This window comes from Microtus oregoni, unplaced genomic scaffold (assembly GCF_018167655.1).
Source record: "Microtus oregoni isolate MIOR12 unplaced genomic scaffold, Mior012 000013F_ref0000133, whole genome shotgun sequence".
Taxonomy (NCBI): domain Eukaryota; kingdom Metazoa; phylum Chordata; class Mammalia; order Rodentia; family Cricetidae; genus Microtus; species Microtus oregoni.
The window spans coordinates 25,696,290-25,723,645 of record NW_024543072.1 but is presented as its reverse complement, the minus strand read 5'-3'; the positions used below and the strand labels follow the sequence as shown (position 1 = coordinate 25,723,645).

At 43.7% G+C, this 27,356-nt stretch overlaps 2 protein-coding genes across 3 annotated transcripts in view; one reads left to right on the top strand and one right to left on the bottom strand.

Moving 5' to 3' along the window:
• Ptprg (protein tyrosine phosphatase receptor type G) overlaps nt 1–27,356 on the top strand; it is a 676,813-nt gene that overhangs the window by 372,202 nt on the left and 277,255 nt on the right. For both annotated transcript variants that reach the window (XM_041662359.1, XM_041662358.1), the window contains exons 3-4: nt 13,951–14,130; nt 24,736–24,884. In XM_041662359.1, the coding sequence (XP_041518293.1) occupies nt 13,951–14,130; nt 24,736–24,884 (329 nt within the window). The remainder of the gene's footprint in view (nt 1–13,950; nt 14,131–24,735; nt 24,885–27,356) is intronic.
• LOC121455332 (MICOS complex subunit MIC13-like) lies at nt 19,126–19,518 on the bottom strand. Its single transcript, XM_041663005.1, has one exon. It carries the CDS (start codon nt 19,516–19,518, stop codon nt 19,126–19,128), a length of 393 nt encoding a protein of 130 aa, XP_041518939.1.

Sequence of the window (27,356 nt, the reverse complement as noted above, 5' to 3'; positions counted from 1 at the left end):
GAGCTTAACTCTTGGGAGAGCACAGGCAGGAGCAGTTCCGGTTGCCTCTAGATGATGGCTGACATCAAAAATGCCAAGAGCGATTTGGGCAGAATACATAGTCCAAGACAGGAACCCCCTGTTAGAGCTTGACTCTCTTCTCTGCTTAATGGATCCATCCGAGTGTCAGAGAACTCATCTCTTCAGACTCCAGTTTCTCCATTCCTGAAATGAAAATAGTATCTTCAGGAGCCAAGAAGATGCATGTGGCTGCTGGTCTGTGGCTGGCGGCCGTAAATGATTCCTGTGAGTAAGGAATGGGTGAGGGGAGGGCATTGGAAGCCGTGCCTAATTCTCCTTCTCTCACATGCTTAGGCATTGTGGAATATATTTCAGAATCCAAATGTGGTCCTTAGTGATGCCCGCTGATGTGTTGTTGTTGAGTATGCCTGTAGTACTGTTGTAGCCTGATTTCATTGTTCAAAAAACATATTTCACATTGTATACAATAGTTTATATTTAAAAAAAAATCCCACTCCTCAAGATGCTGAGGCAGGGGGATTGCTGTGTTTGAGACCAGCATCAGCTACATGGTGAGTTTCTATAGCCCAACCTGAGCTATAGAAAGAGTCCCTGTTTTACAAAACTTGTCTTAAAAAGAAAACAAAAGCCTCAGAACCCACACCACACACACTGATTTAGGGGCTAAAGAATATGAAGCTTTATTGTTAAGGAGACAGCACTATCTTGTTGCTGCTGTTGCTGTGATTGTTTGCTCTAACTGTATTTTGTATTTATTGTTATTTTGTATCTCTGTGTTTCCATGGGGCTGAGATCAAAGAACAAGGATGGCGTTGGTTCTTTTTGCCCCTCCCTCTATGGATGGTTTTGAGCAGTTGAATTCAGGGGTCAGGCTTGTGGAACAAACACCTTTACTCTGGGGCCACCTTGTTGGCCTACCGCTTCCCATCTGTACCACCCACCTCCTTGCATTTCAGCTTCAGAGTGGCAAGAGGTGACCATTGCTTACCCTAACCAGGGATGATGAGGACAGGGGTTTGCAAATGCTGACAGGGCAAAGGGTGAGTTCTCAGAATATATTGACACCTGAAGATACACATTTTCCAAGATGAAGCTAGTGTCTTTTCACCCAGATAATGATCTCACAGGCTTCCCTTTCACCTTTGTGTGATCTGTTTATAGGTTTGCTGTGTATTTGTCTTTCTTCAAATGCTGTGATGTAATTGTATAGTGTCAGCTCTAATGCCAGCTTCTCTTCTCCCACAGAATGGCGTGAGACCCTCTTGCCTCTGTTTTAAATTTCTGTGCACTCTGAATACTTAACTTTTAAATCTGGAGTATATTACAGAATTTTATATTTAGACCACATACGTGCTGTGTTAGTGCTTTTTCATCCTAAATGTGCTGCCTGTCTTGAAAAACAAAAAACAAAAAAATGTGCTTGCATAGGTATTTAATATACACACAGAGAAACACATGGCCATTTATTTCTTTTCTCCCTTTTGCAGTGGTAGGGATTGAACCCAGGGTCTTATGCTTGTGAGGCTACTGCTGTGCCCTGAGTCATTCCTAGACCCTGTTCTCTGTAGTTTTTCTGTAGTTTTTAATGAGTGAAAATATGCCACAATGCACATTGGGTTTTCTTTTTAGAAATTTAACTTGAAATCTGTTCTGGTTGAGCTTAAAGAACTCCCCTCCTTCCCTTCCTTCCTCCCTTTCTCCTTTCTTTCCTCCTTCCCTTCCTACACCCTGATTGTTCTTTCTTTTGCTGTATTGATTTGTCATAGTTAACTAACCCTTTGGTGATATGTACTTACCTTGATTTTAATCCTGGATATTGCTGATGATGCTGTCATTACCAGCCTTACCCTTCCAAAAGCTGCAAGTGTGTCTGTGGATTTGACACCCCAAGCAAAGACATGCTTGTTTGCAGTTCTTATAGTCACTGTCTTCCGTGTAGAATACCTGCAGAGTCCGGGTGAGAAAGCACTGTTTCAGAGCAGGGTCTGTCACTCTCTGTGTGAGGGTCAGAGTTCGAGCTTCTGAGCATCAATCACCTCATCTATAACACAAAGAAACAAAGCACACTTAACACAAGTTATTGAGAAGTTTCCATCATAGTGCATAGCATGAATATTCTCCAGAAGGGCAAAGCGCTCCTGGTGTGGTTCCGTCTCTTATGCCACTATGTCATGTAATACCTGGGCCAAGAATGGGGTTTCAAACCGTAAGCCAGTGTGGGCTTGACTTCTGACTCTTTTTTTTTTTTATCTTCTCTGAGACAGGGTGTTATGTGGATATGCTGCGGTTTGTCCTGAGAACAGCTAACACATAGCTTTGCAGGGCCTGACCCCAAGAGCGGAGGAATGAGCGGCAGCCCCTCAGTCTCCAGAGAGGATATGCAGTTCCTCTTAGACCAGACCTTTTACTCGCCAAGAAGCATCACTGACTTTCCAGAACAGTTCATACTCACACCAGCAAGTCTTGCCCACATACTAACCTGAGCGGTACAGGTCTCTGAGGCAGAGGACTGCCCCAAGAGATTACTGTTTCCTTTCCATCTTTCTTAGACTCTAAGTTGTGATCTCGGTGTTACCGGAGGAAAAATTTACAGCAAGGAACCCTGGAGCTTGTTTCTTCTACTTTTGTCTAAATGAGATCTTCAAGTCCTACCCTGGCTTTATGTTTCCCGTCTAGGGAATGAAGCTGTAGGAAGAGGTTGAAGAAAGAGGGCGTCAAGAGATGACCTTATATATGCCAGCCTGCACGGACTACTGATTATTATCTTTGTAATTTGACACTTTGGTCTTACTGATGTATGAAGATCGAACTGGTAGTCTTAAACCATCATTGGATTAGCCCTGTTACTTTCAAAGGGCGGATAGCCTCCTCAGCCTGAAATACAAAGACCCTTGAAATGGAAGTGTCTAAAGATAAAACTTACATTCCATGTGTGGTTTGGCTTGTTCAGGGCCCGGCCTCTTATCCCCCAGCCTCCTGTCCCCACCCCCTTGGTCTTGGTTTTCTGCTTTCCCCATTATCTTCTGTTTGCAGGGCATGCCCCTCCCTTCCTTCTAAAGTCATATTTGGGGACTAGCCAGGTTTCTCCCACAGGGCCAGCCAGCCACACAAAGGCTGCACCTCCCTGTGTGAATAGCATTCACCTAAATCAGATCCTGTGACTAGCCAACCCCAGAGCATAATGGGTATAGGCGTTGTCCAATACACTTCCTGACTCAAGAAGGTTGGGCCTCTGTGAGTTCCCCATTTCTAGTTGGGTGTTGTCTTGGTCAGGGTCACACCCTGACCAGTGTGACTTGGGAACAAAAGGATTTATTTGGCTTTCGTTTCTACCTTATAGTCCACCATCCAGGGAAGTCAGGCCTCAAACGGTGCAGGAGCCCAGAGGCAGGAGCTGATGCAGTAGCCATGAAGGATGCTTAGCCTGCTTCCTGTTAGAACCCAGGACCATCAGCCCAGGGACGGCCCCATTTACAGTGGCCTGGGCCTTCCCAGTCAACCACTAATAAAGAAGATGCCTATAGTCTTCCCTATAATCTGATCTCAGAGAGACATTTTCTTAATTGAGCACCTCAGATGACTTTCATTTATGACAATTTGACTTAAAAGTCCTCAGCACAGGTGTCATTTCTGAAGCTGGGTCAGAGCCATCGCAACAAGTCCTGGGGATTTAGATGTGGGTTCTTGAGAAGATCACCATCAGTCATGTTTTTTGTGCACTTACTACATGCCTGCATTTAATGTGTGATAAGGAGTGTGTGTGTGTGTTTGTGTGTGTGTGTGTTCCTCATCACATTCCTGTGGCTAACTTTAGGAATGTGTCTGGTGTCGTGGAGATCATGGCTGAACAAAATAAGACAGACAGGGAGATGCCATACCCATAATCCCACCAGTAGCCTGGGGCAGAAGCAGAAGTTGGTCCTTGAGATCAAAGCCAGCCTGGTCTACTTAGTGAGTTCTAGGTCACACTGACAGACCCTTTCTCCTAAAATCAAAATAAGACAGATGTGTCCATTTAATTGTTTTGAGTATTGCCAGAAGTGTTCTCACGGAGCTTAGAACCTTTGGGAATTTGGAACTTTGTCTGATATAAAAGAAATGAACCTTGATGAAACGTGATTAATTTCCAACTCTTACTTTCCCAAGCTAGATTGGGAGGTGAAAAAGCAAACCTATAATTCAGCTGTTTCCCTTCCTGAACCCTTTTCAGACACTGCTAATAGATCTGGGCTTCATGGATCAGCACGGGTCAGTAATCATACAGTGTGGGGATTATTTGGTTCTAGTACTCAAGTCTTGTCTCCTTTTTTTAACCTCCTCGTGATCCAACTCTGGTTTCTCAGTTCTTTGTGTGCTGCTCTTTCCATGCCTGTGATGGCTGCTTTTGGGTCTGTAACGAGAAGCAAACATTTTAAAAGCACAGGTAGGTGTTTTGCCGAGTAATGGTCGTTGACTGCTGGAGGCGTGTCTCAGTTAAATAAAGTGCAATATTCCGGGTCTAGAACCAATTTCTCTCCATTTTGCAAGCCTGTAAAATGCCATGCAGCCATAAAATAGGATGGCATCATTAACAATAACCAGTCTTTTGCTATGTCTGTAAGAGGCCAGAATAAATGTCACCCAACTTGAAACCATGCCAGGGAGATTTGAAGGTATTGGATAATTCCAGTTTGAGTTAGACATTTGTGTCAAATGTTTGGATGTAGCATGGGCTCTAACTGTGACATGTAGAATTTTGATCTAAGATCCCTCTGCGCATGCATAGTGACAGATTTGGACTTGGAAAGACCTTCTACAGTCCCCGCTGCTCCTGTACACACCCTGGCCTCCTCTCTGTCTCTGTGATATGAAGCAGTCCTATGCTACCATAACCTCTGGCTCCAAGCTTCATGGATGGCAGTGATTACCACTTTACTCTTTCAGAACAGTGGGACGATGGTTCCCTGGCTAAGAGTACTGGCTGTTCTTTTACGGGGCATTGGGTTCTGTTCCCAGCAGCTTTATGGTGGGCACATTTGTAACTCTAGTCCTAGAGGATCTGACAGCCTCTCTGGTGTCCTTAGTCACTGCTGTATGAACACAGGGCACAGACCTACATGCAAGTAAAATATACATACACGTAAAATAGATGTTTAAAAAATATACTGAGAGAGAGAAAGGCCACTGAGTCATAAAATAAGTACCACTAGAAACTGAACAGATAATTGTTGGCAGTAGGAAATCCATTTTTGGCAGTAAGAAAGTCAAGTACACTTTGGGTCTGTTGTCTGGTGTTATTTATGGTGTTATACCTGGTTATTGATAGTTCTCATCATTAATGGGAAGTTGGAACACAATATTTTTATGCTTAAAATTTACAAACAAAAAGGTAGAGGCTCATTTTGTCATCTTTAAAGTCATTGTACATTTCTGAACTGAATTTGGGACGGGAGTGTCTCTCCTAACACAGATGAACAACGACGTAATTGTACATCAGTTAATAGAAGCAGCAGAGAGCAGTCTGGGTGCTTTTCTAGCACTTTCTCCCATGTATAACAATAAATGCATAAATAGTAATTAAGTTACTAGTTCTGGTGTGGAGAAGCACATCATAAACTGAATCTCACAAAGTGTTTTTAATTAAAAGTGGGATAATTTAAAGATGTGTATTAGATTGGGAGAAAAAGCATTAATTATACGTGGTTAAGAAAAATGAGCACATGTATTTTGAATTTTTACTGTTGGCTAAAAGTAGACAACAAGATGCAGAGTAATAAGCCTGGATTCAGGTAATGTTTTTAATAAAAGTTCCTTGAGGGGGGCATTAATAAACTTATTTGACTGGAAACAGCACATAACATGTATATTAGTTTTATTTTTAATTAGATTTAGACAGAATTCATTATTTTTAATGGCTTTTCATTAGTGAATGGAAACCATTATTTGAATCTGTTGTGGAAAAATAATTTCAAAATGTGTATTTGTTTTCTGAAAAATATCATGTATGTATTTAAGGAAGCCGTGGTTTGGAATCGGAATTGTGTGACTTGTCTACATTGTAAGTAAGCTGTCTGTGTCTCCGGTCCGCTGTTAAGAGAATCTATACTCAAGTGTGTTGCTTTGTTTGAAGTGTGGAAAAGTACATTTGTCTTCCCTGGACTTTAAAGTGCTGTTTCTGATTATGGGTCATTCTAACTATGACAAAAATTAAGAGAATATATTCTCTCTCTCTCTCTCTCTCCCTCCCTCCCTCCCTCCCTCCCTCCCTCCCCCTCTATCCCTCTTCCTGTCTTATTTGCATTCTGTTTGAATAATGGAATCACCAGTATTGGTATAAAATTGATACCCGTGAACCAGCAGCTCTTTGAAGATACCTCTGCCTTAAAAAGAAACCCTGAATGACAAACAGGCTCTGATACACCCGCCTGGGTTTGCTGGACTTTGAGCTACTTCTTTGCAGGGAATTCTGTCTGCTTTTAGCAGACAGATGGAATGAGTCTCAGTTGTGTGATTTATTTTCCATTCTGATGGAATCCATCTTCCCCATGCTAGTGTCCTGAACTCTATTGTCTCACAGCGAGGCGGATATGGCGGCTTGTTAATGGCACACTCAGGAGGAGTGTGTTATTTTTAAGGCACAGATGATCCATAAATTAGGCTTAATAATGTTGTTTCTTAACTACAGTCTTTAAAGGGGAATTTCTCCTACTTTATATGCCATAAGGCTTTTCTTAAATACTAATTTAAATAATGAAAAATCACCCTCTAGCTTGCCGAAGGCCCCCCCCCCAGGCTTCTCCTCTAGCCCCGCCTTTTTTTTTCCTGGACCTGTGCACATTCCATTCGTGCATAAATGATGTGCCAACCATTGCCATGGCTAGGCCACAGCTAGCTCCCCCATGTCCTCAGTAACACGGGATGCTGAACGTGTTTAACCATGCTTACAGTTTTTCTCTGGCTTTTGTGCAAATTTACCAATATTTCCTCTTTATGCTGGCAGGTATCCACAGAAGAGTGACTTTTTGTGGGTCATGGAGGGGAGGCACACACCTGGAATTGTGGTACACGGGTAGCTGAAGCTGGAGGGTCAGGACTTAGGGGCCATCTGGTCAGACTCCCACTCAAACACACAGAAATCCAAAACAAAAGCAGCCACATGTCACGTTGTTATTATGACCTCTTTCTTCTTTGGTGATCTGGGATGGGGTTTTTTTCTTTCATGGTTTGTTGGTTGTGGCGATGGTAGTGGTGGTGAGGACGTGCGCGCGTGCATTTTGCTTTCTTTTTTGACCTTGAGTTTTAGGTTTTGTTGAACAAGTATGAAAGTGTCTGATCTTGGCTTTTTCCAAATCCATTCTTCCTGATCAGGTCAGATGGTAATGGAATGTTTGAAAACCTACCACAGAGGTGATGGCCTCCCTTACGGAACCCAGTCAGGATGTCTCCGACATCGGCATGTTATGAGACAGAGGATCTCTTCACTTGGCTGTGGTGATGTTTGCCAGGCTTCTCCATTGTGAAGTTACTGTTTAACTCCTTTGGTTTTTTAGGGGTAGGAGGGTGGGGGGCAGGGGAGTGGTTGCCATGTAATTCAAGCTCACCTAGGATTCAAGTTGACCTAGAATTCAAACTCGCCTAGGATTCAAGTTCTCGGGTTTCTTCAAATGACTTCCAACCTCTGATCTTCTTCTCTGAGCTGTAGCATGCTTAGACAGCTGACATGCGTCACACACTCTTACACAAGGATGGAGAGCCAGCCCCTTGTTTGGTGCACATTAAGCCTTCTGCCACCTGAGCTACATGTCCGACCTTGTTTTTGTCTTCAGGCCTGTAACTGAACCAGATCCAACTAGCATTCACTTCCGTTTTCCATAGAAACAACGACAAATACTAACAGCAGTAACAACACAAACTAAAAACTCCCCATCAAGTGAGACCCTGCAGCAGATGGATAACTTTGGCCTAGTAAAAGTGTGCCTGAAGAAATGATGGCATTCAAGTGTTAGCTCCTCTGCAAGTCCTAGGAGGTGAAGATCTCCTTGGCCGGACTCGGCTTGTTTCCCTTGTTCTAAGGCCGGTTCCTTGAGAGCCGTCTGGATGCTTTGTAGCCCAGCCACAAACCAAGAGTTGTATCAGTGCCTCCTTAGCAAGCTTTCATAGTCTGCTATTGCTGTAGAACGTGGCATTTCATAGAGTTTGCTTACTGCCCTTTGATATGAGCAGCTCATCACTAGATGAGGCAATGAGCCACAGCAGCTTGTGTTGGCCAAGTTTATGGTGAATCCCAAGGAAACTGGGCCCAGCCCCGAGTGTGTGTTAAGTTCATGTTTAAATGGATCACTCGGAATCAGCTTCCTCCCCCTTGACTGTCTTTGAATAGAGAAGTCGGTTTTAGCGATACGAAACAATGAGAGGTTCAACAGTAACTAGCCATGCTTCCCAATGGGCTTCCAAAGCAGGTCCTGTTACACCCTTACATTAAAAGGCACCGTTCTCAGGCTTGGCTTGTTCAGTTTGCTCCTCATCAGCTCGCAGCATGTCTTACCTCTTCGCAGTTCAGACTCATTCGATGTGTTAATGAAGCTAAGGAGTATTTACCTATGAAATTGGCATCCTGACCCTGGAGACCCAGGAAATGAGGGAGATTTATTAAACAGTCTGCTGAGAAATGTGCAAAATTAAAGTGAAATCATGGCCAAGAGCGTGCAGAGTGTCGGTAGAAGACACTTTATCCCTCCTTTGTTTCTTTTTCCAGCTCTTTGTTTTCCCTCTCAACGTATGCTTTAGGTCTTTATCGAGGAGCCTGTCCCAGGTGTGAGATGAGGGGAGGAAAAGAGAGGAGGTTAGAGAGAGACACCAAGAAGGACTATCCTTTTAGGGGTAGGGTATTGTTTTGGTTAGGTTTCTGTTGCTGTGATAGAACACCATGACCAGCAGAAACATGGAAGGAAAGGTTTTTTTTTTCTGCTTATAGCTTGTATAGTCGGTCATCCAGGAAGATAGGGCAGGAAGTGAAGGTCGGAATCTGGAGGCTATGAGGGCTGCGGCTTACCAGCTTGCTCTTCTTTCTTTTATGTAACTATGCCTAGGGACAGCACCGCCCACAGGGACTGGGCCCTTAACACGTCCATCATTAATGAAGAAAATACTCTCCAGATTTGCCTACAAGTTGTCTCAACTGGGAATCTCTTTCCTTAAATTACTCTACCTCGTGTCATGTCGACATAAACTCTTTAATAAAGTGAGCCACACAACGGGAGTCTGAACTGGTTTCAGTTTCTCCTGCAGAGTGCAGATCCCTGTTCTCTCAAGGTACTTGGAGAAAGGGCAGGAACTAGGGAGATGGTGTGGCGAACATCTGCTTTTAAGCCACACTGTTTTCTTGTTCTCCTAGTTGATGTGGGGATTTGCGAAGCCCCAGGGATAGTTTGGGATATGAAGCATCTGGAAGAGCAGTAGCCATGGCTAGTATGGGACATGGTTGTGTTCAAATGTCCTGCCTATTGCTCATCTCCCGTCCGGCTTTGCTTTCTGGAAGGGCCCATTGTTCGGAGGTGGGGCAGTGATGCAGGTATCCTGCCTAGGAGATTTGAAATTGTACCGTAGGAGAACCTTGTCTTATAGATATGTTCACGAGTAGGAAAGACAGATATGTACGAACAAGTAGTAAGTGAACAATAGTGATGGAGAGGCATAAACGGAAACAAGATTGCCCGGAGGAGTGGGCCATTTTTATGAAAACCACGTTTTTAGCCAGCGACTTCCCATGGACTCATTGCATTCATTAAAAAGAAATATTTTCATCCTAGCCTGAATGAGGAACGTTGCTCGATTCTCTTGGTATTTAAAGGTTGGCAGGGTGTCTCCATTCTGATCTAATTGGTTGGAGAGTTTTATCAGGCACGTTACTTTGGGCCAGGGAGAGTGAGCCTGTGGCCTCTTACCCTGGCCCAGCTTTCCCCATTGGAGAATGTGAGACTGTCAGGAAGTTGCACTGTCAGAGGGGTTAGCTGTGTGGAATGAATTGAGCTCCCGAAATGCAAATATCCTGCCCATTCTAAGTCTTTAAGGGAGAACCAGCCTGCAAATGAATTTCCCATATTTTCATTGGATAACGTCATTCCTTGAGAGGAAGCCATCTTTCTGGTGGGTTGTTTTTGTTCTGTTTTTTTTTTTCTTCAGAGACCTAGGGGTCAGATAACTTTAAAGGTCGTTTTGCATTTTTGATTGTTTTGTTTTTGACTTTGAAGCACTTATTCAAAATTCTAAAAGCCAGAAACCCCGAACATGGTGAGACTGTGAGTTATTAACAGTACGAACTTTTATAGAGCGACTCCACAGCAGAGATACATCTACAGTGTGGTTGGGTAACCGTGCTTCGAAGGGAAAATAGGTAATCGATACCTGTGAGCTTGGAGAAAGTGTTCTATTTCCTCCGCTAATGACATAGGGGGGGTTGCAAAGCAAGGGTGTCTGGAGCATGAAGCACTCCAAAGAAGAATTAATTTGAAACCTGAAGTGGAAGATCAGTTTCAATTAAAATTGCACTTGAATGTATATTGGCTGGAAGTGTGGAGGCAAGCACGCAGTTAGCTCGAACCCTTGGATTGTCGTGCGCGAATCCCACCAGTGTGAGCACTAATTATTTTTTTATAATCTCCTAAATTATATTTCACCCATCTAATGTGGATGGTAAACACTCTGGTGACCTTGGTATTTTTTATTACCATAATAATAATTGTTATTAGTGTAATAGTGGCAGTCTAGTAGGATAATTGTTAAGTATCCATTTTCACAATGATACCTTGCCTCCATTATTTCCTGGGTGTTGTAAATGTTTAGCATTAGGTTCCTTTGGTGTTGGTTTTCACTCTATTGCATTAGGAGGTCTCTCTAAGGCATTTTATTTGTAGATGCCCATAGACAGCGTCCCATGTTTTGGACATGGTGACCCTTCGTAGCTAACCATAAGTCACATTTGAGTTTCCAGCCCGTGTATCAGCCATTGGCTCACTCAGTTTGTCGATGTAATTTTTTTGTGGCCTCTGGAAGAAAATTGTGGAAGTGGCAGGAGACTAATTGGAGTCATTTGTTGTATCCCTTCACTCTGAACACCTCCGATACATAGAGAATGAAAATAAAGTTGGGTTGAAATGTTTGCAGAAGTACACTGCTCTTCTTTGTGACTCATGTTAGCCTCGGGGAACCTACACAAGAGGGGCAGTGTTCTGGGTGCAAAGCCCTTGACATTGCCTGCTTCACTGCACTCTCACCCTAAGGAAACCGACAATGTTGACTTTTTCTAGAAAGTATTAAACACTTGCAAATGACTCAAAAGCGCCCCAGGCTTATTACACCTTTTCCTGTGTGTGAACAAGTTCTTTCTGATAGTCCACTCTTTTTTTCTCTCTCTGTCTCTTACTGATGGGGATGGGCATTTGGGAAAATGACCCAGCATTATGGCCAAGCTGAAGTATTTTCCAGAGGGCGAGAATATAAATCATTTTAAGCACCTATTCCAATTGCTCTGGCAGCTATGAAACATCCAATTTTTTTCTTTTCCTTTTTTTTTTTTTTGACAGAAGATGTCCGTTGCTGTCTTTTTTTTCCCCCCTGGTGCCATTGTCTGTATCTGCGTTGAGCTGCCTTAGGCATAAGGGGCTGAGGACACCTATTGGGGCTCTTTTTCAGTAGGAGAAAGAACTTGCTCTCTGTCTGCTGCTCCTTTCCCACCAGGTAGTTGTGTGAAGAGGCACAAAAATGCCTAATTCACTTTCCTATCCTACTTTTTCTATGTGATACTTAAAGAGTTGAAAACCAAGCTGCAAAGGGGTGTGTGTATGTGTGCCCTCATGTGCATGCATGTATGTATATGTGTGGGTGTCTTGTGTGCATGTGTGCATAACTGTTTGTGTATGTATTGTGTGTTTGTGTATGTGAACATGTCCATGAGTGTGGTCAAATAGAGTATTTGTTTAACTATTTAAAGATGCATTGTATTTGTTTGCGCTGCATTTGTTTAACTATGTAAAGATGTATTGCTGTTTCATCTTGCCTGCCTAAGGCACCTGATTGGTTTAATAAAAAGCTGAATAGCCAATAGCTAGGAAGAGGAGGAATCGCTGGTGCGGAAGGGCTAAAAGAAAAGGGGAGCCAGCCAGTGGCCAGCCAGCTAGAGAGAATGCAGAAGAGCAGGATGGACAGTATGCAGATGAGGTCAGCTAGCCTCAGGGCAGCACATGGATGAATAGAAATAGGTTAAGTTTCATTAAAAGCTAGCTAGAAAAAAGCCAAGCTAAGACCAAGTATTCATAACTAATAAGTTTCAGTGCCGTGATTTGGAGGCTGGCAGTCCAAGCCAACTACACATGAGTGAGTGTGTGTATGTGTGTATTGTGCAGGTATGTATTTATACATGGGTGAGTATATATGTGTGTCTATGTAAATATTCTGTGTCTGCGGGTGTGTGTGTGTGTGAGCATAGGTACATGCATCCACGTGTATGTGTGTGTGTGTATATATGGGTGTCTTTGCTATACTTAGATGCCTGTGGTTCCTCTTTTGAACTTGTTAGACTTTCTATTGGCCTGAGGCTAAAAGGGTTCCACTCCATCTTCTCAGCAGACACATCTTTCTCTCTTTGCTGTATCAACAAGATTAAATGCGAGGTACAGAAGCAGAAAGCGCTAAGAACATGATCTCCACTTAATAGCCATCATTAGCCTACTGCTTCATTTCAAATAAGGCTGAGCAGCAAATGCAATGTGTTTCTTGACCTTCTGTCTTATTGGGACCCATCTGAGGTCTACTGTATTTTGGTTCTCTCTTAATTAATGGCATGCATTTTCCTAGAGGTCTATTATTTCTGAGTGCCGAGTCTCAACAGCAGTCTCTTCCTCCTGTGGCTTTTTAGACAGAAGCTTGGGAAGGAGATGCAGGCAAAGCCTGTGGACAATCTGAGAACCCTTCCATACTCAATGAAGGTCTCCTCCATTACTCATAATGGTGTCCATCCTGTTTTGAGTTGATTTAGTCTTGAGTTTCTTTATTCTGTTTACTGACTATTGTGACCTAAAGAGGAAAGCCATACTTGGGTTATGGTTCTCTGCATCAAAACATGCTTAATTAAGCCCCTTTTTGTGAATGAGCACTCTGCTTATTTTTAGGACATTTACTTAAACTATTTCAAAAATGTGAACAACTCTCCAGACCCTTCTGCACAGCCTCCTAAATTGGATCAAAATGAAGCAAGCGTTTTTTTGTAAATCAAAGACCAAAACCATCTCAAGTTCTCTGAGATCTAGTTTCAATACTGGGCTGGTCTGTGAAGTGAGTGTGTGTGTGTGTGTGTGTGTGTGAGAGAGAGAGAGAGAGAGAGAGAGAGAGAGAGAGAGAGAGAGAGAGAAGAACAGAGAGAGGTCCACATCAGGGCATGTGTGTCTGTCTGTGTGTGTGTGTGTGTGTGTGTGAGAGAGAGAGAGAGAGAGAGAGAGAGAGAGAGAGAGAGAGAGGGTGGGGGGGGAGAGGTCCACATCACGGTGTGTGTGTGTGTGAGAGAGAGAGAGAGAGAGACAGCAGACAGACAGACAGAGACAATAGAGCAGAGAGGTCCACATCAGGGTGTGTATGTGCGTTTATGTGTGCACACATGTGCTTGTGGGCTTGTACGCAGGGCAGAAGGTCTGCATATTCCAGGGTTTTCCATCGTATGTTTTGACACAGGAATTTTTTGTTTAACCTTGGACTCACTCCCCTGTCTTCTAATGTAAGGTGCGAACGTGGACCACCATGCCTGGCTTGACATGGATGTTGGGGAACTGAACTCGGGTCCTCATGCTTGCTCACAGCACTTTAGCCACCAAGTCCCTCCACAGCCCCCTTAGCCACATCTTATTTGTTCAGATGCAGACTTCTGGGCCACAATGACTGAAGTGTCACTTTTCTCTACAGGTGCCTATGGTCCTGAGCACTGGGTCACCTCTAGTGCCAGCTGCCGGGGAAGCCATCAGTCTCCTATCGACATTTCAGACCCCCAAGCCCGTGTTGGCGAAGAGTACCAGGAACTTCAGCTTGATGGGTTTGACAATGAGTCCTCTAACAAGACCTGGATGAAGAACACAGGGAAAACAGGTAGACTCTTTCATTTCTTTTTCTTTGTTTACCACCAGCCAAAATCTGTATTGGGATGTCTTTGGTTTGTGACTTTATTCCAGCTTGCTTCTTAAATAGTGTCCTCTGCTATAGGCCGCCTACAGCAATCTTGGTTTTGACATACCCCATTGTGTTACTTCAGGCAAATATCTAATGATATTTGTGTCCCAGTTTTTACAAACATATAAAATATGTACCATCAAATGTTGGAGGCGGAACTGCTTGTTCGTCCCAGCCACCCAGAACTGAAATAATCACACAGAAACTGTCTTAATTAAATCACTGCTTGGCCCATTTGCTCTAGCTTATTACTGCCTAACTTTTACGTCTTAATTTAACCCATTTCTATTAATCTGTGTATCACCACGAGGTTGTGGCCTACCAGCAAAGTTTCAGCAGGTTTATCTCTAGAGGCAGATCCATCGCGTCTCTGACTCTGCCCTCTTTCTCCCAGCATTCAGTTCCATCTTCCCCACCTACCTAAGTTCTGCCCTACCAGCAGACCACGGCAGTTTCTTTATTCATTAATGGTAATGACAGCGCACAGAGGGGATTCCCACATCAATAAAATAATACCCATCTCAGAGGGTTACAGTTGTCCAGTGAATTCAATGGTGCTAGGTTCATAGAATGGACTTGAAGAAGAAACTCACTAAGTCTAAACACCTGATGTGGCAGGTACTATTTACTAGGGGCTCCATTTCAATTTAAGTTTTAATTAAAAAGTAAATAAAAGCTGGGCCTGGTGACCTTCATTTTTAACCTCAACACTCGGAAGGCAGAGGCAGGTGAATCTGTGAGTTCGAGACCAGTTTGAGGTTAACGAAAAGAGTTCCAGAACAACCAGGGTGCACAGTACAGTCCTGTCTCAGAAAAACCATGAAATGAGATGAGACCAAGCTTCCTGTAGTAAAAACATCGGGCACAGCTCAGCCGCTACATAGCTTCCTTGGCTACCATACTGCATGCCCCAAAGATAGAAGAAGCCCTATGAGAAAACACTGTGCCAAGTGGACCTATGGAAAAATCCCCTATCTTCCTTGACAATGTGCTTTGTTTAGAATCTCAGAGTGGCCTGAGCCAACCCAGCCCTCTATGGCTCAGCCCTGATGCTTGAACCTTCTTCTTTCCTGAATGCCACTTATCATCAGGGGTTGCTGAGTGGAGTACCATCTTTTCACCATGATAAATCTATGGGTTAACTATTCCTGTGCAGCTCTGGGTTTCTGGATTGTTCACAGAAGCCCCAGATAATGTTACACTGTGCCCTCATCTCTGATGTCCCTGGAAACACTCGAGTGTGTAGTATGTCACTGCTTACTATAGTCACGAATTAAGTTCATGTCTAAAGACCCCGATGATCTGAGGCTCTGTGTTGCGCTAAAATGAAGTTATCTGCTTTGGCCCCATGTGAAATAGTGAACCTCAGACTGAGTTTCCTTTAAACCTCGTTGGTTGCCTAGGCAGCTTTAGGGATGGATTTTCTTGACCAGCACCTGTCTCAAACTGCTTTGGCTTGTTCACACAACTGTTGGCCACACACTCCTTACAGTGAGTCTCGGCAATGGGGTCTTTCCCCAAAGGCTCTGTGGACCGATCACCTTCGGCTCTTTACTAGTTACTTTCCTGTGGCTGGCATGAGACTGTAAACAAGCCAGCCTCTCAGATGAAGAGGTTACATGGGATTTTGGTTCCAGAAGGAGTTTCATCGTGCCGTCAAACAGGCATGGCACAGGAATCTGAGTGTTCACATCCTCACCTGCGAGCTTGAAGCAGAGGGCAGAGTAGAAGTTAGGGGAAGCTATGAATTCTCACATCCTGCCCTCAGTGACCTTCTTCCTCCAGGGAGGCTGCGTCACCTCCACAAACAGCATCACCAGCTAGGATTCAGATATTAGAGCCCATGGGGGACACTTCTCACTCAACCCCCCACAGGGCAGTGTAGCAGACAACTGTTTCTCGGAGCTTGATTTACCACTTTTGTAGCTCTTCAAAGTCAACTGGTGACCCACCAACGTTACTTATTGATATCAGTGCACTGGGGTGTGCGTGTGTGTGCATGTGTGTGTGTATGTGCATGTGATATTGGTGGTGTCCATATGCCCCAGCATGTGTGTAGAGTAGAGCTCAGCAGACAACATTTGGGTGTTGCTTCTCGCTACTCTGAACTTTGCCACTCCAGCCACATCACACACCGCAACAATGTTATTTCCAAATGCCTTTCCATCTCCTCTTTCCACCTTTAGCATCATAGATCATGGATTTGCTGTTATGGCACAGGCAATTGTCAAATTTTGTATATCAAACGTTAGTGTCCCTTGGAAAACCGTGACGCTATCTGAACACAGTGGGTGAGAGCTTTGACATGCTTGGTATAACCAGAGCTTGGAGTCAGTGCCACTTCGGTGCCTCATCCTCGAAGCAAGCCAGAGGCAGCTCACCGGGCGCCCTCCTGCAGTTTTCTACTTGACTTGCAATGCTTGACAGCCTTCTGCAGAGATAACACGTTTCCCTGACAGTTTTCAGCTTGGAATCACCGGTGAAAGGTTTCTGCAGTGTGCAGGGTTCACTCAGTGTAAGTTGATTCATGACCTTGGCCTTCCCGAAGCTGATTAGCAATCTCTGTCATCCTGCCGACTTCCTAGAGTAATGTGCTACCTGTTGCTCAGACTGTGAGCTCCTGGTTTTGGAGCAGAGCCAGTAGCACGCCGATACATCTGTCTGCAGTGGAGAAGCAGGATGCAATCCCTCGGACTTCTTAGACTCCCTTTATTACTGTAGAATTCACGGGAGACTAGATGGTGGCCCTTGAATTCAATAAGATGATGGCAGGGTCGGGCCGCGTGTTTCGAGTGATAGCCACTACCTGACATTTGAGATCTTAAAAGTTTCAGCAGACAGTATTATAGAAACTTTGGTACTGAAATCAACTTGTATTCTTTTTAAATGATCAACCCTAGATACTTTTCATTATGTTGATATTAAAATTAAGTCCGCAGGTTTGCTAGTATTTTGGAGAAATATCTACCTCCTGAGGGTTATGTTTGGATCATATCCATTTATATAATTCATGTGAATTCAGTACACGTCAGCTCAGAGTCCTTTGTACCTGCTAAGCGTAAGTTGCTAATTTCCAGTGAGTCGCACAGAGACATAACCTGCAGCCTTCAAGGTCTTTGGGGATGTTTTTACATACATATTATGAGTTTTGAAACATTGTTCTGGGGGTATATTATCTTTTCCTGTTTCTTAAAACTAGATGTGCATCTATAATTACCTGAAAAATTAAGTTTATTCTTTTAAAAATTCATATTTGATAAGCCCTGTGGTCTGTTGTTGCTGTAGCCATATCTATCTTTCATACCTAGATAATGAAAACAATATTCTCTTTCTTAAATCATTAATTTTTCTCCAGTTATTTTGTTCATGATGATAGTGATGTATACCAGCTCTTTGTGCAGTGTTAAGCAGGCTCTCTCCCACTGTTTTATAGCCCTAGCCTACAAAACATTATTTTTTAAGCCTATTTTTTTTCTTCTGTAGAAGTATTTTTACGAAGCTCATATTTCCAGAAAGTAAATCCAAGATGTATTCCCCATCTGTAGAGATCTGAGGTCACTTATCTGTAAAATAGAATGAGTCCTGATACTGAAATGTCAATATAGAAAGCTAATATTTAACACTTCCTGTTACATGGAGACAGTGGTTTCCTGTAAAACATTCTTAGTCTTTAGATCTGTCTTTGCTACTGAGACACCTCTCTCTCTCTCTCTCTCTCTCTCTCTCTCTCTCTCCCCCCTCTCTCCCCTCTCTCCCCTCTCTCCTCTCTCTCTCCGTCCGTGTGTGTGTGTGTGTGTGTGTGTGTGTGTGTGTGTGTGTGTGTTGTCCTGTAAATCATAGGGAGGCTTGGTTACACTTGCCCACTCTGACAGGTCATCTACAATACTCTGATTACACAAATGGGCCTCTCTGTCTCTTCCCCAGGAGATGTGACCGTCTGATTTACAGTTCTACTGCCCAGCCACCCAGTGTCATCCTCTTTCTTTGATTTGCATGGGATGAAAAGACAATGTTCTATAAAAAGACTGCAGTGTAATCTTACTGTCCCGGCATTAATGTCTAGCAAAATGATTGGGTTTAAAGCTCCCATGAGTTTTCAGACACCCATTAATAAGTCTTCTCCTCCTGTGATTTTTTTTTAACTATTAGAGAATTTTACATTGTTTTGAACCAGTAGGTTTTCAGTACTGGCCCTGGAACACATAGTAAACATGTTTGTCATAGACCATAATTCTTCCATTTTCCCATTGCATTTTGGTTTACTATATTTTTTTTAATCTCTGCCTGTATTTTTTTCTACATATGAAAATACCATTGCACTTATTGTGGTCATCTTTAAGTAATGGTCATAAGGGGCTGGATTGGGTGCTCAACAGTTAAAAGCACTCTTGCAGAGGGCCCAGGTTTGCTTCCCATAACCCCTTAGTAGCTCCCACCATCTGTACTACAGGAAATCCATCACCCTTTCTGGCTTCTGCAGGCACCAGCCACAAGCATAGTGCACATGCTTACATGCAAGCAAATTCTCGCAGACATAAAACAAAAAGATCATTTTATGTTAATAAAAATATTGACTGCATTTGTAGACTCATAGTTCACATCAACTAATAAGAAGAGTCAGAGAGCATTCGGCTTGCTTAAGTTTTTCTGACCTGGGGACTTTAGAAGTAGATTTATATTATAAGAACCGTAGACTTTAGAATACACTAATTACTCACTGGTCTACAGAGGAAACCAGGTTATTTATTTACTTCTTTCTGCCTGACTGCTTGACTTTTTTTTTTTTTTGACTATTCCAAGTCCTTTATTGGACCAGCAATGCTGGAAGCTGCCCTCAGAGTGGGGTCCCCACTGTGGTTGAGTCTGTGGCATCCTGGTCTTGCCCCCCCATCATGATGGGACAGGTGGCGTTCGTTACTTGGTGTGCTCTTTCACGTACTCCCAGCCCTCCTTGCCGGCCTTGGTGGGGGCCACTGACACAGCTGCCATGACAGAAATGATGCCTGAGTTCCAGGAGTCACGGAAGTTCGGAAAGTTAATCTTTGGAGGGGCTGGGAGCTGTGGCATCTCCAGACCCATCTGCTGGCACACATACTGGCTGAACTGGTACATTGCTGGTGGCACCACCTCCTCGGCCTTCCGTAGGGCAGCCTCGCTCTTGTCGCTGGGCCCCAGCACCTCCTGGTCATAAACAAGGTAGACTGCTCCCCCCGCCACGCTTCCCTTGATGAAGAACCTCTTTAGTGACCACACTCTGAGCCACCATGGTCTGTCTCTCGTTTCACTCCCCGCGCAAGGGCATGCCATTCACCCGCTGCTTCTGGTCGACTGCTTGACTTATGATAATGCCTCTGCAACTCCCTGCAAGCCTTCTGGAGCATCCCCTCAAATGAGTCTTCCATACTGAGATCTGTTCCTGTTCACTACAGAGTACACCTTACATGTTGGCTCTATGTATCCTGAACAATTGCTGTTCTTGCCTTGCCTTGAGGGGGACCTTGTGCTTAGAGCCCAAAGAAAGACCTTCAGCAACTGCTGAGGGTGGGCTTGGGCCTAGACTTCCAGGTCATCAAAAACAGTGAATTTGAAGTCCCAATATATCTCCTTCTGCACTTTTTCTGTTTTGATTTATTCACTATCCATCTTAGCATTTGGTCCATGTGAGCAGAAAGTCCTAGAAAGTTCACTCATTTGAATGCTCGCTCCTTCCTTCCTTCCTTCCTTCCTTTCTTCCTTCCTTCCCTCTCTTCTTCCCTCCCTCCCTCCCTCCCTCCGCCCCTCCCCTCCCTCCCTCCCTCCCTCCCTCCCTCCCTCTCTCCCTCTTTTGCCTGTTTTACTGTCTTTCATTTCCGGCTTCCGGTACAACACATCAGAGAGCGAGTAGCGCACCCATTTCTCACAGATATCAAAACTAGAAATCCAATCTTCAGACATTTACGATTCCACTCCCAGCCAGCACTTTTTTTCTGGTTCCGCGAGGGTCTGCTCTCACTGTATCCTCCCCTGGATGGGAAGGGCAAAGAGCCTCTCTCTGCATGCTTCTGATTGTGCTCATTCCATGCATGAAAACTCCAACATTGTGAGCTCGACTCCTTTCAAAGGCCTCACCATCCAATAAAGAACACTGGGAATGGGACTTTCGATGTCCCAGGCTTAGGTCCTCGCAGACTTTTCTGTGTTTTAATCGTTGTTCCAGTGTTGAAATGTTTACTCGCAGACTCCCTCATCCCTGCCTTACCAACATTTAGCTCTTGTTTCTGTTGTTTTCATTTGTTCTTGTAGTATTCTTTACTTCATTTTTTTCTTTAACTTTGATAATTTTATTTTCATTAAATAAGGTGATTTTTTTCCAAAGAAAACTTTGTATCCAATTCATAAATGGAAAACCCAGAGGTTCAAAACAGAATCTCTGTTTAAATTAAGTCCATAATCCATGAAAATAAATCAAAGGTTCCTGTGTTATTAAGTTCTAGTTTAATATCTCCTCTTGAAACAAAGAGTGAGGTGAGGCAGTAACGGATTTTCTTTTCAAAGAAAAAGGAAGACTTGAAATATTTTGTAAGAGAGAGTGTCTTGTTTCCGCCTGTGTTGAAATGAATGAAAAGGAACAGTTCGGTCCTTCTGCTCTCCTCCCAGGACTGATGTAGGCCTGCTTAGCTTTAGGTCTGAGTTCTGTCTTGTGTTTTTAGCTGGATATTGAACCCTTGGCTTGAGCATGCTAGCCAGGGCTCTACCACTGAGCCACTTTGAAGCCCGTATCAAGCTCTTTGGGAACATTTAGCATCACACTTAGATGGCCACAGCTTTCCCTTAGCCATCTGCATGCAGGGTTCCTGGCAATGTCCGTTGTGCTTTGGGAAAGTGGTACCCTTCAGCCTCGGGTTGGTCCTGTTACAATACCCTTGTGAACAGTGAGGGAAACTGAGTCACAGAGAATTTGGAAACTTCTTGGGGTCCTACTTCTCTGCCATAAGACTTTATGTGAAACTATCATTTTATCCCTATTTCAAAATAGCGCTGCCATTCATCATCGGCCCTTAGGAAAAAAGCTGTCACAATGTAGGTGGGGAGCTCTCTCTTCTTCGTCTAATAAAATGTAAACAAAACATAAACTGGTTTTGGAGGGCTGTATATGCACCGGCATGCTGTGTGTCTGGCGAGAAAGTCCATAAAATGAAAACGGAGATTAATGTTTCAGATACATAGTTCCCTAATTATACCTTTAATTATTCATGTAAAACAAGTAAAATGACCCCTGACAGAGACATAAATGATTTAGGTAGAATCAAATATTCATGAAATGTTGCTGAGTCCCTGGGTGTGTCCTAAAAGATAACACTCAAATCTCTGCTTCCGTCCCTCTGAACCGAAAGCGTGTCTGTGGAATCCATAGTAGGCTGAGAATAACCCACACTATTTAAGACCCTGCCAGCCACAGGCCTGGACGCGGCTGGACACAGGCCTGTATGTTCTGGTACTGGCCTGAAAGACACATGGAGATGTAGAACACATTAGGAGGCGTTTTATAATAGCTCTGTACCCATCAATGAATACCCATAAAACAATGCGCTCAACTTTGTGGGGTGTTCTGGGTAGCGTGGATTAGATGAAGCAAGAAGGAACTCCAAGATGAAATTTAAGGCCCATGTGGTAGCAGTAAGGTCAAGCCTGTCTGAAAGACTTAACCCAAAACAGTCGTAAAAAGGTGTTTTTATTGATTGTTACACAAAGTTGCTTTTGGGGTAATGTAATTCTTCCTACCAAGGTCCTATCTAATCCATATGATTTCTAAAGGAACGCATCACAGGCCCTCATGACTCCAGTCCTTTATTATGTATCCTTTGTAATACACAATGATCCAAGATCCTCAGGTGTGCCAGAGTCATCTTGTGCCCAAAGTCGTGGAAGGCTGCAAACCCCTTCAGGAAAACAGTTCTACAAATCACAGAAAGCAGTTGGTGTTTCCTTCAAAGATTCTTCCCTCTTTCCTGCAGTGATTCTTCAAGGTCAGAGTCTTTCTAGAAAGCAGCCAATCACTCTAGTGTTTACCTCAGATACAGTGATCCTACTAAGTTCCTACAACACAGCTTCATAATAATTTTGATAATATTTTTCCACTTTGTGACAGGACATGTGCCCCTTTTAATGTTTTTTAAGTAGATAAAGCAAACAGGAGCAAGAGAAATATCTTGGGTCTACATGTTTGCCTCATAAGTATGGGAATCCGATTTTGGATGCCAGCACCTATATAAAACCCAAGTGAGATGGTGCCTTCTTTCAGTCTCAATGCTGGGAGACAGAGAAAAGAGGAGTCAGGGCTCACTGGCATTCTAGCCTAACCAATCAGTGAGCTCCAGGTTCAGTGAGAGGGTCTATCCCATCAAATAAAAAGAGTTATCGAGGACAGCATCCAACTTGGACCTCTGTCTTTTATACTCATGCATGTGTATACCCATGTACACATATGCTCACAGGAAACACACACACACACACTCTAAAGGAGAATACTTTGTGATACATACCAATTACATTAAGTTCACATTTCAGTGTGATTAAATAGCGTGTTTGTGCAATGTAGTTGCGTTTGTTCATTCCCATATGGTCCCTGTAAACTTCCACCAAGTTTCCACCAGCGACTCACTGCTCTGCAAAGCCTAAAATATTTACTGATGGCCATTAAAGGGAAAAGTGTGCCGACCTCTATTCGCAAGCACACCCCCAGCAGGGCGATGCTGGAACAATGCCATCGTTTGTTTAATTGGCACAAGCAATGCTTGCTTTTAAACTTCATTTTATTCTTTAATGCATTGTCCCGCTAATTGAACATTTACTGTGTATTTTTCAAAAGTTGGTGAACAAGTGCCTTTTGAAAGCAATAATAGGGGAATTTATGTGATCAGGGCTCCTTCTCTTGCTTTTAATGCTTCCTTTCCATAGCAAAGCACCGAAACTAATTGCCCTGTTTCAGAAATGGGTCATTAGTCTCGTCCCTATCTTTTATGTGGACCTAATTTTCATGCACGATTCCTGCGTGAGGCGCTGACTGGGATCGCTTTCGGAAGAAGAGACAATGAGAACCCGAGTGCCTTCCCATGGCTTCCACAGGCTTGCCTTTTGATCCTAAGCCAGTCAGTGTATCTCTTGGCAGCTGCCATGTATTTAGCAGCCAATAAGAAGTTGTTACATGAATGAATGAATCAGCTTTAGGGGAGTGGGGGATGGGAGTGAGAATATAGCAGTCGTAAAACTGAAATACTTTTGTATACTTTTAAATAATCTTATTCCCTTTGGAAAAACTAAAGTTTGTGGGAATAGAATCCATATGATCCTTGAGTTCTTGTTGCTGGGGTTTGAGAAAGAAAACAATATTTTTAATATTTAGGGTTTTCATTGGTTGATGCTTTTATGTTGTGGATATTGTTTGTTGTCATCAACTGAACGTCATTTCCTTATGCTTCAAGGTAAAGGGAGGCAGTACAGGAAATAGAATTAGGGGCCAGGATTTTAGTGAAAAACTAATGCCTTGTTGGGCTGGTGTGTAACCTTAAAGACCACCATCCACAGCTCTGACTGTCCGCCTATTGTTGCTACCATACTATGGGACCAGCCTCCAAAAATCTTTTTCATGCTCTCCTGCCTGAGGCTTGTTCATTTTGTTTTGTTTTTTTGGTCAAAGGAGCATGCAGGTCACAAGTGGCATATCTTACGTTTCTTATTTTAGACCTTGAATCTTAGGGCAGCCTCAGGACTCAGTGCTTTAGGTGTGTCTTGCTTTCTAGAAGCATCTCGATTTTCCCCTCTCTGTCAAATGGAGAAAAGATTCTGCCTCCTCTTCCTGAGAATTGCCACCACTGAGAACTGTTGAATTAGCCCTTTGCCTAGGAAGGTAGATGCAAGCAAATTTCTGTCCCCCTCTTTCAAGGACATTTGTGACAAACTAGAATACAATTTGGACTAGAGTCCAAATTGGGCAATTGGTGCATTTATTAGATGTATTATCAAAGCATGAAAGATGGACCATTTGGAGGGATGTGGGTGACCCCCAAAAGTATGGATGCTGACCTTCCCGTAGCCATGCATACGTATAGTTCCCACTTTAGCTAATCTTCCATTGACTATGCTTCAGCACCCCTGAAACCAGGGAGCCATGTGTCAATAGGGCAGAATGGCATATAGTTAGCTGGGCTCATAAGGGATTGACTGGGTTCATAGGAGCAGGTCCAGTGATGGTTCTTCTTCTGTAAGGGAACCCATGGCCAGCAAACCCAATCCCCACAGCTCTTCTGATGAAGGTGATCGATGGCTGTTAATGCTCAAAGGAGCAAGAACCAGTTGGTGGTGGTTCAGGAGCACTCCGTAGCCGCAACGCCTTCCTTTACTCAAGCTGGTGATTTTGAATCGTCTTATAGGTGTATGGGGAAGTCATTCACACCATGGTAAAACGTGAACTTGACCAAAGCGGTAGAACGACCAATGGTTTGAAACTCACTCTCTTTTTCTTCTCTCTCTCTTTCCATTTGACAGTTGCCATCCTTCTGAAAGATGATTATTTCGTGAGTGGCGCTGGTCTGCCTGGCAGATTCAAAGCTGAGAAGGTGGAGTTTCACTGGGGCCACAGCAATGGCTCCGCTGGCTCAGAGCACAGTGTCAACGGCCGGAGGTTTCCTGTGGAGGTAAGAGACCTGGGAACCCCAGGATTCTCACAGTTGGCTGCCGTGTCCTTACGCTGGTCATTCTGCAGGCTAAATGAACATACCCTGCTTTCCTTTCTCAGGAAACCCTGTATCTAGAGCATGGCAAAGGGCTCCCCACAAGACTCGGCTTTGCTCTAGAGGAGAGCCATAAAGAGTCCATGGACACAGTAACTTTAGCCTGCTCAGTGATGTCCATCATTTTTTCCCCTTTTGACAGTTTCTCTTCTCTATCCATTTCTCAAGCCCTCTTTTCTGAAGGTGACATTTTCTGTGATGCATAGACTTTGCTGTCACTCTTTAGAAAATGGCAAGGCTGGTGACATGAAAAGGACTCTCAGAAGCCTCTCTGAGTTGTGTACTTCTTCGAAGGGTTTGTTTTGTTTTGGTCCCTGCCAGCTGCTGGGACAGAGGATGTGACCATTGACGGCATGAACCTCTGTCATTTTTTGTTAGGTCTCATGGTGACACTGCTTCATTCTGCAGTCATTTTGAGTCCATTTTTTGTAGATCCAGGGTAGTGACCAGAAGGCCATGGTTCAGGTGTATAGAGTTGAAAAAGAAGTCCTGTCATAACCAATCTCTTTATCAATGTACATCACATGTGTTGCAGGCCCCTTTTTCTTTCTTTCTTCATGTGTTTGAATTTTATTCTGTTAGGGTAACCTGTGCCGATTGGCTTGTTTCTCATGTGCTAAGCCTGACAGGTTTGTGGCAGATCTCACTAGATGTGGTGGTCTTTGGTTATACAACACAGGAAGTCACTGTGGAATGCTGGGATGTTTTCATCCTAGGAACCAGATGGCGGAATATCATTTTCAGCTCTCAGTGTTTCTCAGTTTGCGTCTCATTTGATAGCCTGATAAATATTTGAGACCCTCTTCACAATGAAAACACATGTATTTCACATGTATGTGTGTGACTTATAAAGTGTTAGGTATATTATGTAGCTCCCCAAGCCTGTTTATTAACCTTCTGCGAAGACTTGACCCTTGTGTGAGAACTTGTGCACATCGGGAAAGGCATGGATATCTCCTCCGTGGAGATGCTTTTGAGGGTAAATGGGACAGTGCGTTCAACGCCAGCTTTTCTTACTGTATTCTCACAATGCAGACCACTTTCGATCCCAGAATGTGTGAAGCTTCCACCCCAACGGTGTGCGAACAGTTCTGCTGGCTGCTCTTGGCATCTATTCCTTTTCCTCTGCGTGGGGATTCTGCAGAGCCTACAGAAAGCCTCGTTCCTACCAGGCAACCCTTACTTCAGTCACAAGTTAATTTTCTAGAATAGCTCATAGAATTTAGGGAAACAATTACATTTCACTAGTTTGTTACAAGTGGTATTTTAAGGGTTTTAGAGCAATCTGTTAGAGAAAAAGAATATAGAGTGGGTCTGGTATGATCCTGGACATGGGAGCTTTCTGACGTCACCATGAACGAGTTCTTATTCAACCTTCTTGTGTGTCTGTTCCTTTCCCATTTTCCAGAGATCCCCTAGTCCCGTGCCTATGAACAGTCGTTTTCAGATTTCATGAAAGTGTGAACAACACCATAGACGCGTGTACAGAAATGCCTGTGCTAGTGCCAGGGGCTTAAGCAGGACAGCCTAGCTAGACCTGTTTCTCCACATTCTTTTTGGGCTGGCTGTGCCATTTTTGTTCATGGAGAGAGACCAGATCCTCCCAGTGCGAGGGTTAGTTATCCTATCAGACAAGGGAACAGTTTCCTTAAGGGCAGTTCCAAGACACAGTGTCTGGCAGAATGGCCTTGTTAGGAGGATTCTCATTTCTTTTCTCTAGAGAAGCCTTCTTCGGTTTTTTTGGAAGATCAGAAGCCAAGACCTGTGGATGGAACATACATATGCGTGGATGCATGTATGTACACATCCATGTATACACTCACATGTTTTACCATGTCACCTGCACTGACACATAGATTCCTCTGGTGACAACAGTGATAGCTACTCTGAGAAGATGCTTTGTGTTTTCTCTCAATTTGTTTAATGTGTGGCACCCACCTCTGCCCTGTGTGCCCTTGTCTGTGGAACTTCCTCTCCTGGTCACGTGAACTATGCGATTCTGAGTACGGTTTTGACTTAATGGGCCTCCTGACCTGTGCATGGGATGAGTCATCTCTTAGAATCTTAGAAGTACTAGTTTTTGTTTTTGTTTGAAATACATGGCAAACTTGCTTCCTAGAATCAAACTTAACATGGTGCTTGTAAGTATGGGCTTTCCGTTCTGGTCCGCCATTCCCCATGTCCCTTGTCCTCCGACTACTTCCCATTGGCACCGGGAGTTGAGGAGGTGATTTGTTTCCTGCCAGCTTTGCTCTGAAGCCTCTTTGTCCCTAAATTGGGTTGCCATTCAATGGGCTCATGGCTCATTGGCTCATGCTGGAAAGTTTAAAAACTTTGTCTGGCTTGGGAAAGCATGTCTGTGGAGCAGGAAGGGGG

Coding starts and splice junctions, on each gene's coding strand:
- LOC121455332 (XM_041663005.1), bottom strand. CDS start 19,518: ATGGCATGCCCTTGCGCGGGGAGTGAAACGAGAGACAGACCATGGTGG.